Genomic DNA, 17,512 nt, shown 5'->3' with positions numbered 1-17,512 from the left:
TCACTGATAGCTCCGCCCACTGGACTGTTCAGCTCAGTGTGAGCAATAATGTAAATGAATAAAATACAAGTTCTACTGAATAGTAATACAACATATCCCATTGTAAAGCAATTCAAAGTATAAACAAACCGCCCTGATAGCACAGCACACTGTGATACACCATGATATCATGTTGTCTTAAGCGTGAGTCTGCTTTCACACAGGCGATAAAATCGAGGGAGTTTCCCACAGTGCGACAGCGTGAGAAATTACGTTTGTGAAACCCATCCTCTCCAATGGGCTCCTTCACATTAACAATGTTTTTATTGACGCTGCAAGAAAAAAAGCATACTCTATATTTGAGAGATTTGCGATTTTTGTAGCCCATGTTTTTCTATGGAGCCCCCTAGTTTATAGCATCACATTGCACTAACTAGTGATTTTCATGCAATGCGATACATTTTTAACATTCCGTACTTCAAAAATTAGCCCTGGTTGCATTCCCTGGAAAAAAAAAGGAATACTTACCTATCAGCCTTGGTCCAGATCCTGCTGCTGTTTGGGGCTCCGCCATGCAGCCTGCAGTCCTCGTTCGCCAGCAGAAAATCACTTTCTGGTTGCAGGATTCATAAATCCCGCCTCCAGGAAGTGATGACTCTGATTGGCTGAGCAGCGCTAGATGAACCAATCAATGCAGCAATCGATGAACCAATGCAATGGCTGTGATTGGTTCATCCAGCGCTGCATTGATTGGCTGAGCAGAGGTTGAAGAACCAATTAACAGCCAGCGCTTTGTGGAGGCAGGATTTATGAAGTGGCCAATCAATGCCGCGGCTCAGCCAATTTATAAATCCTACCTCTACAACGCGCTGGCTGTTGACTAGTTGTTCGACCGCTGCTCAGCCAATAAATGCAGCCATCTTTGAGTATGATCATTCAACCAGTTCTGAATCCACCTAACAGTTGCCTTGTGGATCCCATATTTGGTCATTTTTTTCAATAGGTATGGTATGAGATACTTTGTCAAATGCTTTGCTATAGTCAAGTCTATGTATCCACCGAGTTTCTGTCTGTTGCTTTTATCCCAGTCACCTTCCATGGCATCATGTCAAACCACCTCAATAACCTGGAAGGTTGTAGCTAAAGGATTTGCAGCAGGTTCTGACCACATATGTTTTAGAATTGTTTTCTCTCCTAATTTTTATTTTCCCGACATGTTCAAGCATGAGTCTTCCCTACATATGAAAGGGGGCAGTGACAGATAGAGATCGATGACTCCTATGGTTTTACAGTTAGCAAAGTCACTCTGCTTATTTCTATACCGGTGGTAACACTGCAAAAGCTGTTAACTTTTTTAATGTAATTCCAGGCCTGACAGCCATCACAGCAAAAGGTGCCCTTTATTTTGCCATCAAGCCAAGTGCCAGGTGTCTGGGTTGGAAAATAATGGCTCTGGACAAAGAAATGGGCAAGCTTTCTATGGTAGGTGATACTAAGAGAACTGCTCCAGAGATCAATTATGGTGCAATTTGTTTTTAAAATCTAACAAAATTTTGAATAATTTTCCACTGTTGCCGTATTGAACGTTCCAATAATACAAACCGTAACATCCTCTGCTTAAGGTCTCATTCAGACGAGCGTGCATTTGCGCACACATATGTGCGCACAAATCCGCGTGTGCCAAAACACGGGTGAATACAGGTCAGTGCCCAATGCCTTCAATTGGGCCACTGCTGCTGCTGGCAACCCCTGCAGTGATTTTCAGGGAAGGGCTTTAAACATAAGCCCTTTCCTGAAAATCATCCATGGCTTGTGTAAAAAATAAAAATATATATACTCGCCTCTGCGCCGCTTTCGGGGCTCAGGCGCATCTAGCCGCTTGATCTCACGGCAGTGTTAGTGAAGCTCTTTCAGCAGGTGGGGATTTAAAATCCCCGCCTGCTGAAAGGACTGTATCAGATTGGCTGAATGCTCAGCCAATCACAGCCAGAGCTCAGCCACTCATTGAGTGACAGCTTAGCGCTGCCTGTGATTGGTCATAGCGCTCAGCCAATCACAGGCAGTGCTCGGCTATTAATTGAATTCAACACACAGTATACACGGTAAAATAGAACATGCTGCATTCTTTTTTACACACGTTTTATATGCAAAGCATATGTGCAAGTGTGAGTGGATCACTAAAAATCAATTTACTGTCATTGGATCTATTCACCATGTATTATGCGCTCGTTCATCACAAGCGTAATACGTCTGTCTTTAGGGATGCAGCCTAAGACAAAGAAGGTGCGGTGAGTAGTCCAGACATGGCAACAGGCAATAAAAGAACCCTGACGTCAATGATCATAGCTTTGCCCTAGTAGAGCAGAGCTGCAGGGCAAAGTATGAAGAGGGACAGGGCAGTGGCCCGAGCCACTGATGAGCTAGGTGGATTTCAGACAGCTGACAATAGGGGACATTTATTACAGATTTTATGCAAGTATACAGACGTCTCAAGTTGTTGCACAAGTCTGACTTGCACAAAAATTTGCGACTTTCCAGTCTCTTACTCCAGTCTCAGCAGTTTCTTTAAAAATGGGCAGGGCTTGTTGGGAGGAGGCGTGGTCATTCCAGACCAACAGATTTATGTACAATTTACTCCAGAAAATGACATCAATTATGCCAGAAATGTACACCAGGTTGGACCTGGCATGTATTTCTGTGTAGGTGCACAGAGGTGCTGGGATGCTCCCAATACATAAAGAGGTGTGTGTCTCTTCGTGTATTACATAGTAACATAGTATATTAGGCTGAAAAAAGACATAGAATCATAGAATGGTAGAGTTGGGAGGGACCTCCCCGGTCATTGAGTCCATTATATGTCCATCTAATTCAGCCTGTTACCCCACCCGCTTCCAATGTTGATCCAGAGGAAGGCAAAAAAAAAACAAACAATGAAGTAGAAGCCAATTTTCCTTATTTAAGGGAAAAACATTTCTTCCCAACTCCAATCTGGCTATCGGAATAATCTCCGGATCACCGACCCTTCTGAAGTAATCAGGGACTATAACATGTAATATTGTTGCACTCAAGGCATCCGTGCCCCTCTTAAACTCTTTTTAGTAAGTTCCCCATCACCACATCCTCAAGCAGAGAGTTCCCTAGTCTCATTGCTCTTACAGTAAATTATTAGGTGCATCATGCGCTGGGGGAAGTTATACTACATAAGACTGGCATTGGAATGCCAGTGTTAGTAAATTTCCCCCAATGTGGTGAGTAGGAGTCACTGGTCATATCGGTGCCCTAATAGAGTAAAGCTAAATGGCAGCCAACACTGCAGAACGTAAATAGAATTTGCTAAAAATATCTTATTGATTCTTCTAGAGATACAGAAGGGATTGTTTTCCTTGTAACATCTTCCTTGGATACATTTTGTATATTTCACTATTCTTCCTTAAAAATGTCCCCCCTCACCCCCCGCACACAAAGGAGCCGGAGGAATGTGCTAGACAGTCACACTTGTCAGGTACCAAATCCCCTAATTTGTTCTGTCAATGACAGAAGTGATTTTGTAGAAAGCTTGCTTGTGGGCAGTGTTTGCACAGCGCATACAGAGCCACCCTGGTACGTGCCCATGTGAACAATGGCTTTCATTACCTGACAGCACAAGGTGCGGAGGAGCAGCGCTCCATCCTACCACAAATCTCGTTATCTCCACCGGCACGGGGAAACTGATTTCTTTGGAATGTAAAATTGTCCTTCATTTACACCAATTATAATGAAGGGAATAGGATTTGTTGGAGCAGTGAGGGGGCTACGTGAATTTCTCATGTATTCCCTGTTTTGAGCGCGACTGCTTCCGTCCTGGGTATTAGCAGTTAATCTCTGCCTAATTGCTTTCTCTCCCGGCTTAGCGGTACAATTCACAGTACATTAAATGGCACTTTCTTGTTTGACTTTATTAAGTAAGCAAACATTGAGACCACATGAGAGACCCACTCATTTTAATGAGATCTAAGTAGGTGGGGAACTTGTTAACTGCTTATTTACCATGTTTTTTTTTTTATTAGTGGGTACACGGTGGCGTTCACAATGCTCTGCGCTAATAAGTTGGTAAGCGGTGTTTCCAGGGTGATGTTCTGGCTGTATGTCTCTGAATGTAAAGTTAGCTTCCAGTTCATTTCTATTAAAAAGGCAATTAGGAAGAGAAGTTAGCTGCTTCCTGGCCGATGATTAGACAACACTTTCCAACATTCGTTGTTTTTCAACCTGTTAAAAAAGCTATAAATGAGTTTAAAGTGTGATCACTTATTAGCATTATTAATATTATTACCATTATTCATATGTACACAGGTAGGGCAAGTGGTCTTCCTGATGAGTAGCCTTCCAAGGTTGGAGTGACACATCTGAGTGCCAAAAGATAGTCAGACTCTGACACTAATGAGTTGCAAAGTTCCAGCAAAAAGCAACCCAATTTGGAGGTGACTTTAGAGCCAATCACTTACTACTAGGGTCTATTCCTTATGGGGCGATTCACAAATAACCTATTACATCATATGGATGATATGTCCTGTACATGCAATGAAAGCAGCAGATATATTATAATATAGGTGGATATGCACATGTGCTGTATAGATGGGGGGCGGGCGTTTAGAATCATTTCTTCTGGAGTGCAATACTGCACCCTTCCCTCCTATATGGGACAGGAATATGTGATTAAGACTAAAGGTCTCTTGTCCCTACACTGGAGGATGCAGTAGCACCAGGAGGGTTGTAGACCTTAATAACCTTCCATTTGAGAATAGGGCATTGCTTATTCTTCACAAGGACCATAAGAAAGGAGGACAAACTGTCCCGAGCCTCACTCCACACCTCCTTTCCTTCTTTGCATCTCCCGGACTATTGTCTCGTTCTTCTTTATGTGTCATGAACCCACATGTCCAGCATTATGACCCCTGATGGTAGCTTTAGGGAATGTTTGTACTCAATGTATTTATTCCAGTGTGTGTCACTTTATTTTTGAGTTGTATGTTTCTCTCACCTGTCTCTCCGGTCAGATGGACAACTATTCTGTGTTTCTTACTTTCGGCCATAGAGTGTGCTGAGCCTGCTGTATGGACATGCTCTATTCTGCAATCTGTGATGATACTTGTGGAGTCTCCTGGGGTGTTCCAAACTCTGTTTTTTCCTGCATATCTTGAAACAGTTCTGTTTAGTTTTTGTGCCTGTCAATGGCAGTGCCTGTCAGTTTACCTTTGCATTTACCCTGCACTGATCTCATTACCTGGATTCAGACCTGGCATGTTTGTTTGACTATCCGCTTGCTTGCCATTCTCTCCTGGTTTTGTCCCTGCTCTGATTCTTGGTTATCCTTTTAGCATGGTCTTTGTTCTTGGAACTCCTAGTACTGACCCCTGGCTTGTCTGACTCTGTCACCTGTTTGCGCCACCAAACAGCGGCTAATCTGGTGATGCACTCTAGTGATTCATAGTAGCTGCAGATCACTTCCTGTTAGAGGGGTTAAAAGATGAAGACCTCTGGTTCCTGGGTGTTGCTAGCCATAGTAGTCTGTGCAAAAACTAATTGTGGTCGTGTGTTTTGCTGGATGGGTATTACTCTTTTAATAGCAACATTACACTATGTATAGCCTGGGTTTGGGGTTCCTCTATATTTCTACGTTACTGGCAACTTCAGAGTAAATTCCTGATATTCCTCTTTGCTTACTTCACAGCTGCAACTGTCTAAGAGAATCTGGAATTGCTTTAAATTATGTTTTCCCTCCCTGGCAGCTCATACATCATTTAAAACTTTGATCCCATCTTCAACAACCCAACATATGTGATTTGTCAACTTTTAGGTCATCGCTGTTTACTTCTATTTACATTTGCTTTGATTATTCTTTCCACTGGACAGTCACGTCTAGACAGAATGGACCAATGGACATGAGCTGGTTGATTGAGATATATATATATATATATATATATCAATATATATACACACACATATATATATATATATATATATATATATATATATATATATATATATATATATATATATATATATATATATATATATATATATATATATATATATATATATATATATATATATATATATATATATATATATATATATATATATATATATATATATATATATATATATATAAGGCACCAGCTAATAATCCTAGGAGAATGATTTTTGGATGGACAGATGTAAGCCGGATATGTATGAGATGCTCCAGTGACTTGTATGTCCTTTTTTATGGAAAGACCTCCGAGGGAAAACAATCAAGATGACTGTTTTCTCCAATTCAGAATGGAGCTGATCTTTTCTGCTGTTGACTAACTTTCATCTTTATTTTTGTATGGCAATATCTGAATCTATGGCTTTTCGTATGCACTATCCTACCAAAAGTAATTAGCTACCTGAGCAAGAATGAAAAGTATTAGTTATTTTCATATGGTAGTACTTAGTGGGGCCTCCTTTGACCCTAATAACATCATATGCTATCCACAGCATAATTTCTACTAATGTCTGATACATTTCAGCTGGTATTTCTCTCCATTCATCCTGCAAATGTCTGGCAAGTTCTCTCAAAGAAGATGCATCGGTCTATCTACAATGGTCTAGTATGGTCTGGCATGTTCTTGGTCCACGGGTTATAATGGCAAGAACCATGAACACAGAAGGTTGTACCTTGACATTCTAGACAATAAAATGTTGCCAACTCTGGAAATAGTCAACAATGCTTCAAACAAGACAACGCTGTTTTACAATGGTTTGAGGATATGGATGTCCCCTATGTGATTGGCCTGCACCCTACTGAACAAACCTGAACCCTATTGAACATTTTAGGATGAACTAAAATGTAGGGTCAGAAATTATGAACAGCATCCATCTTTGGTAGTCAGCTACCTGTATGGTGAGAGGAGGATGCATCTATATGCACTCCTCAGTCAGTAAGTAACGGCCATTTTCTGTGATTGTTTTTAATTTTTTTGTTTCCCCTTCTGTGATGCATTTATATTAGTGTAGGGATCCACTACAACGCAAGGAACCGTGAAGTGGTTAGTAGGCTCATGTATCTTGGCCAAAATCCAACCAATGCCTTGCATTTATTATCTATCATTCACATGCAGCGTGGCTTTAAGACTCCAGGGGGAGCCCAGGGTGGCAGTACCAATGTGGTTCACTGATGGATATGCAGGGCAACCCGCCGAATTATCATGGCGTCATTAATAGGTTGCTGGTCTGCATGGTGAACTACATACATCAGAATGGTCTGGCACTTTGTATCCACTATGTGTGGGAGTATACGCCAAGCAGCCAACCCCCTCTATATTAAGAGGCTGTGTGAGTGGCTGTCTTATCGGTGTCTTGCACAGGTGTAATTAGCTCCCTCATTTGGTGGTCTGCTACCTGAATGGTGAGAGAATGCATCTACATGCACTCCTCACTCAGTAAGTATATGACCGTTTTCTGTGATTGTTTTTATGTTTCTATATTTCCCCTTCTGTGATGCATCCATCTTCTTTAAGAGCACTTGCCAGACTTTTGCAGGATGAATGGATGGAAATACCAGCTGAAATGTATCAGACGTTAGTAGAAAGTATGCCACGGAGAGTATCCAATGGCATTATAGCCAGAGGAGCCCCACTAACTATTACCATATGGAAATAAATAAGTACTACTTTTAATTTTTACTCAGGTGTCTAATTACTTTTGGTAGGATATTATACACTTTTTCACCTTATGTTTTGCTTAAGGCTCTTCTGTATGGTACCAACCTGGAGATAATCTTCCAGTGCTGACCTTGAACATGCAGTAGCTGTTTGCCATGCATATTGAGTGGATACGTTTCATAGAAAGAGACAATGGGGAGATTTACTGTCCTGAAATCAGAAAACATAAAACTAGACTAGTCAGAAACTGCAAAAATTTATCACAATGGATCACAGTGCATAAGAAATCTGGCACATCATGTTAGTCACTCTCTCTTCCTTATACCACCTCCTAGCTGACTTACTATACAACACGTTTTTGCATAAAAAGAATGGTGCACACCATTAATAATTCTGGTGCGTTTTATTGCGCTACACCCCCTCTGGTAGACATTTCAAAACTTTATAGTAAGACCATGGTTTTCCTTGGTTTCACATCAATAGTTGTGAAAATTTTGCTGTGCAGCCAGGCATGTCAGTCGGATACGTTTTAGGATTATAGATTAGGCATCACCCCTACAGTGTAGGGGGCAATAGGGAACCATTACTAAAGCAAAGGGAGCTGAAATGAATATTCTAGTTAGGAACATTATATCCAAAGGGTCTCAATGTAGATTTTAATTTGAAAGTATTTATGCGATTTTTTTTTTCTTTTCTGATGATTTTCCTCTGAAGGGGGACTCCCCAGAAAACTGTGAGCTCTGGCTCTGCCCCCTTGCTGGCATTTGTATTGGCCCACAGCTAGAAGTAGTGGCTGATAAAACTGATGGCTCAAACCCACTACCTCAGGGCTTGAACCTACAACCTCCTGCAATCTAGTCAGTAGCTCTCCCTCATGAGCCATCCAACCTTACGGACAGCTCCCAAGCTGGGTATCTCACATCCAGTTCACTGTCTTGGCTCCATCCTGCTCTTGATAAGGCAAACTATAAAAGGCTGACCTTGCCTCAGATCCAGCATGTGATTATTATGCTCCAAGCTTTGATCAAGCTTCAGTTCTACCTGCTTCTCTGCTATCAAACTAAGACCTCCTAATACTGACCACCGGGTTCTCTTCAAACAATGCTACCTCCCTCCTACATTTGTACTACTACAAGAGACCTTCTAAAGCTGACCCTTTGGCTCTTCCCTGACTACTCTCCAAACCTGCGTCTGCCACACCTGAGGCTCCAACCTAGTGCCTGAAACTGCTACAACCCCAGTCCTTCAGGAGCCGGAGGTAGGAAGAAGGCTGCAAGACTGGAATGAAGAAAGAGGTAGAGTGCAGAAAGTAAGTAAGCTCAAAAGTTTAGTGAGGAGAGGAAGGGTAGATGGGTAGGAGGGGAGAGCTGGGTGAACAGAAAAGGTGCTGAAAGTGAGGACTAAGGCATGAGCTACTGTGTATGTGCTACTTTGTGGTTGGCACTATGACGTGCTCACTTTTGGACAACACAACACTACTAATGGTGCCATGATTTTGTCCATCAGTAGCCCTATACAGATATAGCTGCGTTAGCATATTACTCAGCTAATGAGTCACTCTGAGCCACAATTTGGTGCGGCTATTCTAATTGCTTAGCACCATTTCCATTTGCTATGAATGGCAGTGGCCACACTACATAATTAGCATAGTGAAGTTGAAAGGCACCCAGGAGTCTGCTGTAAAGGTGTAGTGTGCCAAACGTCCGTGCTGGCACTGCTACATCTGTTAAGTAAGTCACAAAGAGCTAAGTATATTGCAAATTCTTTTTTTTTTTTTTAGCAAATTAAGGGGCATTATTATTGCGTAGAGGGCACTAAAATAGGTAGTTCCTGTGTGTGGCATAATTACTATCTGGTGCACTACGGATGGGGAGATTGCGTGGAGGTATGGAATGCTGGAAAAGTGAGGAGCCAAAGAAGTCTGTATATGTGATTCTGCAGAGAAACACCATAGTTGGGAGAAGCTATCGTGGTGGTCTGGGCCGGATAAAAAAGTCGAGAAATATGAAAGAGCTGGTATTTACCAGTTTATGGTCACTGTATAGGGGTAATATTGGTCTTTGTGTATTATTTTTTTACAGTTACAATATAGTGGTATTTTACCATCATACAGGCTTATTATTGGTTATGTTGGTCTTTGCAGTGGTTATTATTCAGTAACAGTATAGTGGAATTAGTCAGTCACTTTTCGTGGTGGTCATATGTGACCATGGTCAGGCAGTATTATTTGGCCCTTGTATAGTTTTATTATTGGTAATGTTATTCTTGGTATTGTAGGTTTGGTTCAGTGACAGTATTTAGGTAATAATAAATAATGATAATATTTGCACTTTGTATTTATGTTATTTAGGGGTCTGTGATAACAAGTTTTACAAAACTTTTACATGGGGCTGATAAATGTTTATGCACATCTTCATTCATGAATGCTGTTCATGCATTCGAAACTTTGCTATGGGGCCCAGCCTTTTTTTAGTTACACCCCTGGTTCACAAGTAACATTGTGTGTCTCTCACTTGTCAATTACTGTATGATAAAACCAAATGCATTTTACCATTTGCTGCAGTTGAACAATGCAGTTTTTACAAGTGTTTGCTTTTTAAAGGGAACCTGTCACCTCCCGACAGCACCATAAACTAAGGGCCCTTTTACAAGGGACGACCTATCAGGCACCAGCGGGCGGAGCGTCCCAGTGATGATCGTTCCTGTGCTTTTATACAGGAACGATCATCGATCAGTGAATAGAGGCAGTGCCTGTTTACACGGGCCGATCCCTCATTCAGTTTTTATGCATGCAGATCGGTGCATGCGTTTACACTCAAGTCTGACTCTTTTCAGATTACCACTCTTCCATACAAGGCTGACCCTGATAGTTTCAGTGTACGTCTGCTGTGCAGTTGTCGGTCTCAGCCGGAAATGGGCATGCACACTAGTGTCAAAATGTCTACCTCGACATCAATGTGCATGTCTGCTTCCCGCTGGAGAAGGAAGCTGCGCAGCGCATGCATAGGATTTCACCATTTCATCAGCCGCTTGTGCAAAAAAAATAGAACCTACTCTATTTTCCTGCGTTTTTACGTACCATAGGACCCCATAGAAGTCTATGGGAGGTGCGCAAACTCGTGCAATATGCAAGAAAATACACAAAATGCTGTGCAAAACCACAGGGAAAAGAAAATGTCAGGACCACTTTAGGCAAAATAGCCTTTTAAATCAGGGCAAGGGGTGTCTAGCGCGCATATGAACAGGCCTGCGTGTGCAGAAAAGTACAGCTCTATGCCCAATATGCTCGTAAATCAAGCACGTTTACTGTGCAAATACATTGCGCTGAGGCGAGCATATTTTCGCATACACTCGTCTGATGACACCTATAAAAACTCAATATTCCCCATCGAAGTGTCATTTATACATTGTACTAGGTCTATTCTGGAAAAAACTGATTTGGATGTAGCAGAGCTGAATTATAATGTAAGTTTTTATTCTGTTCGCAGTGAAAGGATTGTGCAGCAGGTTTTCTTTTTACTCCCATGGAAAATCCTAAGAGGTGATAAGCAACAATCACAGCTCTGCTACATCTGAAGGGCTCTTTCTTTACGGCTGTATTTGTTTTTACGTTTTCGCAGCCACGCCGTTAAATTGTATAAACGGACGTTTTTCCGCGATCACGGACAGCATTTTCTTGCCCATTCACACGACCGGGAGCGACATTTTTTAGCACAAAGATACGCCGCAGTCCAGAAATCCCTCGCTCTGCCAAAATCCTCGGGGTGCCTTCCAATGCCTACATAGATGCACCTGTAAGCTTTTTGCAGCATTAGATGCTACTAAAATGCCTCCCCCTCTATTTCTTTGTCCAGCTCCCATAGGAGTCTATAGGAGCCACCGCCGTATAAAGGGCAAAAGGTAGTTCCAGACAGTTCTTTTTGCCAGCCTTATATGCGTCAACTCATATTTCGGTCGCTTATGTCCCAATTTTCCCGGTCCGATATATATTTATGCGCCATATGTTTGACAACAGCTTGAGAGACGCTGAGCTGAGATACACAACCACTAAAGAGCTCTTTTCATTTGCATTCTCCTTTACCTTACAGAGGAAGATCTTGACCTGATCAAATGTGGTCACCTTGAGGGTTCAGCTAATAAAAGCAGGCAGCTCATAAATATTCCATATATATTCAGTGGTAGAATATGTGACTCACAGAGTCATCGCTGCCGAATAATGTGCCAAAAAGATAATGGAAAATGTTTAAGATGAACTTTTCCGAATCTTATTCTTGAATTTCAATCACTTCCTTTGTCCTAACTATGACCGGAGGGTCTACGGTTCTAATATACAGGTAATGCCCTCAGGCGTTGATAACAGGACACATCTGCATAGGCAGGAGGGAGTATTTCATGCTTGGTTACACATATAAACCTGTATGGACATTCGATCAAATAAACATCTATCTGACAAAATGAAAGTCTTAGGCAGTTGGCTCCTTAAAAGGGGTTGTTCAGAATTGAAAACATATCTGAGTTGTAGCCTGTGTAATATCATTCTGATTGTTGTTACTGGAAATAGTCAGCAAGTTTGTTGCCAGATACTTGTGGAAGAGTTTAGCTGAGCTTCTACAATGTAGCAGCAATGAGTTTTTCCAATGGTCGATGAATTTATAGTGCCCAGTATAAAGATGACACTTCCTAGACTACAAATTACCAAATCAAGTAAGGAGTAGGCACCAAACAAGCAGGGAATGCTGGAAGATTTCCGTTCTGAAACGGCAGAGTTGAGACTGCAGCTCTGGAGTACAATACAGTCTATAACTTAGGATCAGTGCCAGAAAAGTAATGTATGTAATAACTCTACCAGCAGAATAGTGAGTACACCTCTTGAGTATAATATAGGTTGTAACTCAGGATCAGTACAAGTTAAGTAATGTAATGTATGTACACAGTGACTCCACCAGCAGAATAGTGAGTGCAGCTCTGGAGTATAATACAGGATGTAACTCAGGATCAGTACAAGTTAAGTAATGTAATGTATGTACACAGTGACTCCACCAGCAGAATAGTGAGTGCAACTCTGGAGTATAATACAGGATGTAACTCAGGATTAGTACAGGATAAGTAATGTAATGTATGTACACAGTGACTCCACCAGCAGAATAGTGAGTGCAGTTCTGGAGTATAATACAGGATGTAACTCAGGATCAAATACAGGATAAGTAATGTTATGTATGTACGCAGTGACTCCACCAGCAGGATAGTGAGTGCAGCTCTGGAGTATAATATAGGATGTACCTCAGGATCACTACAGGATAAGTAATATACAAATAAGATAGATGGAATAAAACCTCTACAGTGCCACCTATTGGAAGGCTAGAATAAATATGAGATGAGAATAGCGCTCCAGGAAGTATACAATTCCAAAATACTTTATAGATAATTGTATGGGATTAAACTCACCTGGTGTGCTGTAGAGCCCTATGCAGGGTCTCTACTAGTACACAAAATCCTGTATGGCCTTTAAACAAATCCACAGATATTTCTGAGATCCTGCTGGGCTAAGAAGCAGGAGAGCTAAGTGGATGTTCCGTTTCCCTCTCGGGAACTGAATCAGAAATTGCTGAATAAAATGAAGAAAAATGCACCCGCGGGTGCATTTTTCTTCATTTTATTCAGCAACCTATTGGAAGGCAGTATTCCTTCAAGCCAAAGTTAGACTCTTTATACAAGCCCTGTAACAACGACTGGGAATTAAAAGAAAAACCTGACTCCATGCACAGACAGCTGTTTTAGGGTGTTTGACCTTCATCAGTGTACAGTAGGAGTCTGGCTTTGCTAGCGAGAGGCCAGGGACGGGGGTCAGAAACGCTATCTTTTCTCCTTAGGAAAAGCACCTAGATGGTGAGTGAGGAGACTCAAAAGGCCATTCACACTCCTCTGGATAATATGCAAATAAGGGAGATGGAATAATACCTCTACAGTGCCACCTATTGGAAGGCAGCATTCCTTCAAGCCAAAGTTAGTCTTTTTATACAAGCCTTGTAACAATGACTGGAAATTAAAAGCAATGCCAGACTCCATGTACAGACAGCTGTTTCAGGGTACTTGTCCTTCATCAGTGTACGTAATGTATGAACACAGTACCTTCATCAGCAGAATAGTGAGTGCAGCTCTGCAGTATAATACAGGATGTAACTCAGGATTGGTACAGGATAAGTAATATATGTACACAGTGACTCCACCAGCAGAATATTGAGTGCAGCTCTGGAGTACAATATAGGATGTAACTCAGGATCAGTACAGGATAAGTAATGTAATGTATGTACAAAGTTACTCCACCAGCAGAATATTGAGTGCAGCTCTGGAGTACAATATAGGATGTAACTCAGGATCAGTACAGGATAAGTAATGTAATGTATGTACAAAGTTACTCCACCAGCAGAATAGTGAGCGCAGCTCTGGAGTATAATGCAGGATTTAACTCAGGATCAGTACAGGATAAGTAATGTAATGTATGTACAAAGTGACTCCACCAGCAGAATAGTGAGTGCAGCTCTGGAGTATAATTCAGTATGTAACTCAGGATCAGTATAGGATAAATAATGTAATGTATGTATACAGTGACTCCACCAGCAGAATAGTGAGTGCAGCTTTGGAGTATAATACAGGATGTAACTCAGGATCAGTATAGGATAAATAATGTAATGTATGTATACTGTGACTCCACCAGCAGAATAGTGAGTGCAGCTTTGGAGTATAATGCAGGATGTAACTCAGGATCAGTACAGGATCAGTAATGTAATGTATTTTTACATTGTTCTGGTCAGCTATTCTTTAGTTGTACAGTAAACTGGAGCTCAGCTAAAATACAAGAGAAAACCCACATAGAAAGAACATGCATACCCCATAACCCCATAGCCCTGGTAAGATTCAGTCGATGAAGCAAATGTTCACTACATGGTATCTTACAAATTACAAATTTGGTGTTTTGACTTTTCTATATCTGTAGAGTTTGGTGTTGACTCTATGGAACCCAAATAACAGACATGGAGGACAGATATGAAAAATCAGCTCAGCCAAGAAAATTCTCAGCTCAGTTGCATGGTTTGCAACAAAGCTGCAGCTGCTGACAAGATTTAATTGCTCTTTGGTAGTGTAGTGTTTGATTAAAATGTTTGGAGCCATAGCTTGTCTTGTTATATTCACTCTGGGAAAAATACAGGATAGAGTGATGTTCTTTAAAGTGGAAGAATGGCAGCTCAATGAATGCTGAATGGACCATTCATGTCACCCGTGTAAATAGCAGCAGAATACAGGGGTTCATTGGGTGGCTTACTTGGCTAGATGAATACATGGCTGAAAGTACCAGATAGCAGATAGCAAAACAGTAAAGCACTACATTTAGAAAAACTTGTCGGAGTGTTTATACAATGAAGTGTTGCCTTGTAGCGCTGGGATTCTAGGTTCAAATCTGACTCTATATATTTATATATAGCCATAGACAACATCTGGATGGAGTTTGTATATTCTCCCTGTCTTTGTATGGGTTTCCTCCCACACTCCAAAAACCTACAGATAGGTGAATATAGATTGTGAGCCCCAATAGAGACAGAACCCAATATCTAATGATGTAAAGTACTACGTAATATGCATGTGCTATATAAATAAAGATGGTCATATTATTGAAGACACAGGTTTGGTGGAATCCCCCTTTTAAATAAAGGGATGGAGCTGATTATTTCAATTCTTTTGTCAAATACCCCTTAAAGTAAATACACATCCTGTTGTTCACTAGAACATACTCCATTACTACAACAGGGATATGGGAACCTTAAAAGAAATAGCTACTATTTTTGCTGGTGGCATGAGCTTGTAATGAGCTGTATGTCTAATTGGGTTACAGGAAAACGAACCAAGTTTAAAAGGAACGTCCTCAAATTGTTACTAATTTATGTACTAATTACATTTTAATTTATATACTAAGTATATTTCATAAAGTTCTTTTCTGGTTGGCAGTCCCAAAACTTGCTGCTTGATAAGATTCCCACAGCTTTTCTACTCTATAGCAGTGATGCCCATTGCATTCACATTGATGTACAGAAGAATAGCCCTATGGATGCTTTACTATATCCAGAAGGATTTACAGAATTGTATGACACTTGCAGGAAGGCTTAGTATATTATTGCCTGCTATCAGAGTTAGAAGATGGGATAAGGAACCTTCATGATCAGTATTAAAGATGATAATACAAGAAGCATGTGCTGCAACAGTGAAAGGGTTAGTGGAACTGGAGGGTGGGGTGTACTGGGATTCCCAGCGAGGGGGGGAGGAAGAGAGGGAGAGAGAAGTGCAGACTATTGCTTTTCACTATTGCTTCTTAAAACCTTATTACCACACACATCTCTTGAGCTGTTTTTCTCATTGGCAGACCCCGTTCTACAGACACACAGACCCTTCAACCCAGTAGCCTAGAAGGAGGTAACGTCAAGCAGGCACCTCTGTTGAGTTCTTATTTGAAATACTTTGCTTTTATTCCCATGCTGAAGGAGTCAAGCTGATCCAGAATGAAGTATGGATCTACAAGAAGACAAAGTTACAGTCAAGTGAAGAGGAGAGGTCTGGGTTATTGAGCAGATCACCTCAAGCTTTGCATTCACTTACTTAGACTTTTAATGTGACATCTTGGGATATTGTATGCTTCTTGGGGATGCCTTGGAAGGGCTGATACTCTCACCATGGAAAACTCTCTTTGGCTTTGTCTTCTGGTCCAACAAGAAAGCTGAGACAAGCTAATGATCAGGACAGTCATGTCATCTTCTGAAATTACGTCTCCTTGGATAAACATGGTCACCCCTTTGCCAGCAGTATGCTCTGCGCTGCACCCAACATCTTGATGCTGTGCAGGGTAAGAACCTGTTATTGTACATATTATAGCAACAACCGCTACATGGTTTTGCCATCACACAGGGTGGAGAACTTCTAGAGAAGCTCTCCACTGTTAAGGAGCCTGAGGTTTCCAGGCTTGGGGAAACCCTAGACTTTCACCATGTGGAAAGATATTAATTGTAGGTAACACTGGCGAATAAAGTGGTCGGTGCTTCAGTGGTGGAGGGATGTAAGTTTGTTGAGGGATGAAACTTCCGAACACAATCTCATAGTCATCATCATCAATCTTACACTTCACCATGGGGCAAATGTTGATGACTTCCCCTCAGTGTGATGCTCGTGAGCAGTATATAGTCTATTATTGTGCAAGTCTGTAGTAACAAGTGTATTATAATAATGAAGGTTGCTCAGAATCGTGGCATAATAGTGGGCAAATTTAGTTTACCATTGGCACGGTAGCACGCAGGAGTTATTTGTTTTCAGATGAGAATAGGTGGATTACAATGGCTGCCAAACTGAATGAACAAATAAATAAGTGCTAGAAAGGATTATTTTATCCAAAAAAGTGGGAAAATGTATTCATTAAATTAAACCAAGAAAAGTATGCAATATAAAATTGGGACATGCTCCTCTCCCTAAATATTACTTACTAAATAATAAGAGAACTAAATAAAAAAATCATATAAAAATACATCAATCTTAGATAAAATCGATGAATCGAATATTATGTTTTACAATTATTTTGCTAACAATCCCCCATTCCATTTATTTTGGAAGTATCCCCCCCCCTCACGCCCCCAAAAAACAATTAAATGAAAATAAGATCGCATATTGAAAGTCCTATCAGTTCAGCAATCAGCATTTATTTTCACACTGTATTCAGTGTAAGCATTATTCTGATAAGTTTACTCTTACCCCCTCCTTTTTTTGCAACAGTGTTTATTATTATTAGTTACTTTTATATTATTATTTAATTATATATTATATCATAATATAAA

The 17,512-nt window shown here is 40.9% G+C and overlaps 1 protein-coding gene across 1 annotated transcript in view; it reads left to right on the top strand.

The window, feature by feature from the left end:
• Positions 1-1,419: 1,419 nt before the first annotated feature.
• The window catches only part of TUNAR (TCL1 upstream neural differentiation-associated RNA), a 36,695-nt gene continuing 20,602 nt past the window's right edge, over positions 1,420-17,512 (top strand). Inside the window, exons 1-2 of the mRNA XM_066605737.1 lie at positions 1,420-1,461; positions 16,057-16,533. Of these exons, the coding sequence (XP_066461834.1) occupies positions 16,495-16,533 (39 nt within the window). The 5' untranslated portion in view covers positions 1,420-1,461; positions 16,057-16,494. The remainder of the gene's footprint in view (positions 1,462-16,056; positions 16,534-17,512) is intronic.

The sequence above is a fragment of the Eleutherodactylus coqui genome, chromosome 6, assembly GCF_035609145.1.
Source record: "Eleutherodactylus coqui strain aEleCoq1 chromosome 6, aEleCoq1.hap1, whole genome shotgun sequence".
In the NCBI taxonomy this organism is placed as follows: Eukaryota; Metazoa; Chordata; class Amphibia; order Anura; family Eleutherodactylidae; genus Eleutherodactylus; species Eleutherodactylus coqui.
This window is presented reverse-complemented; position numbering and strand designations above follow the sequence as displayed.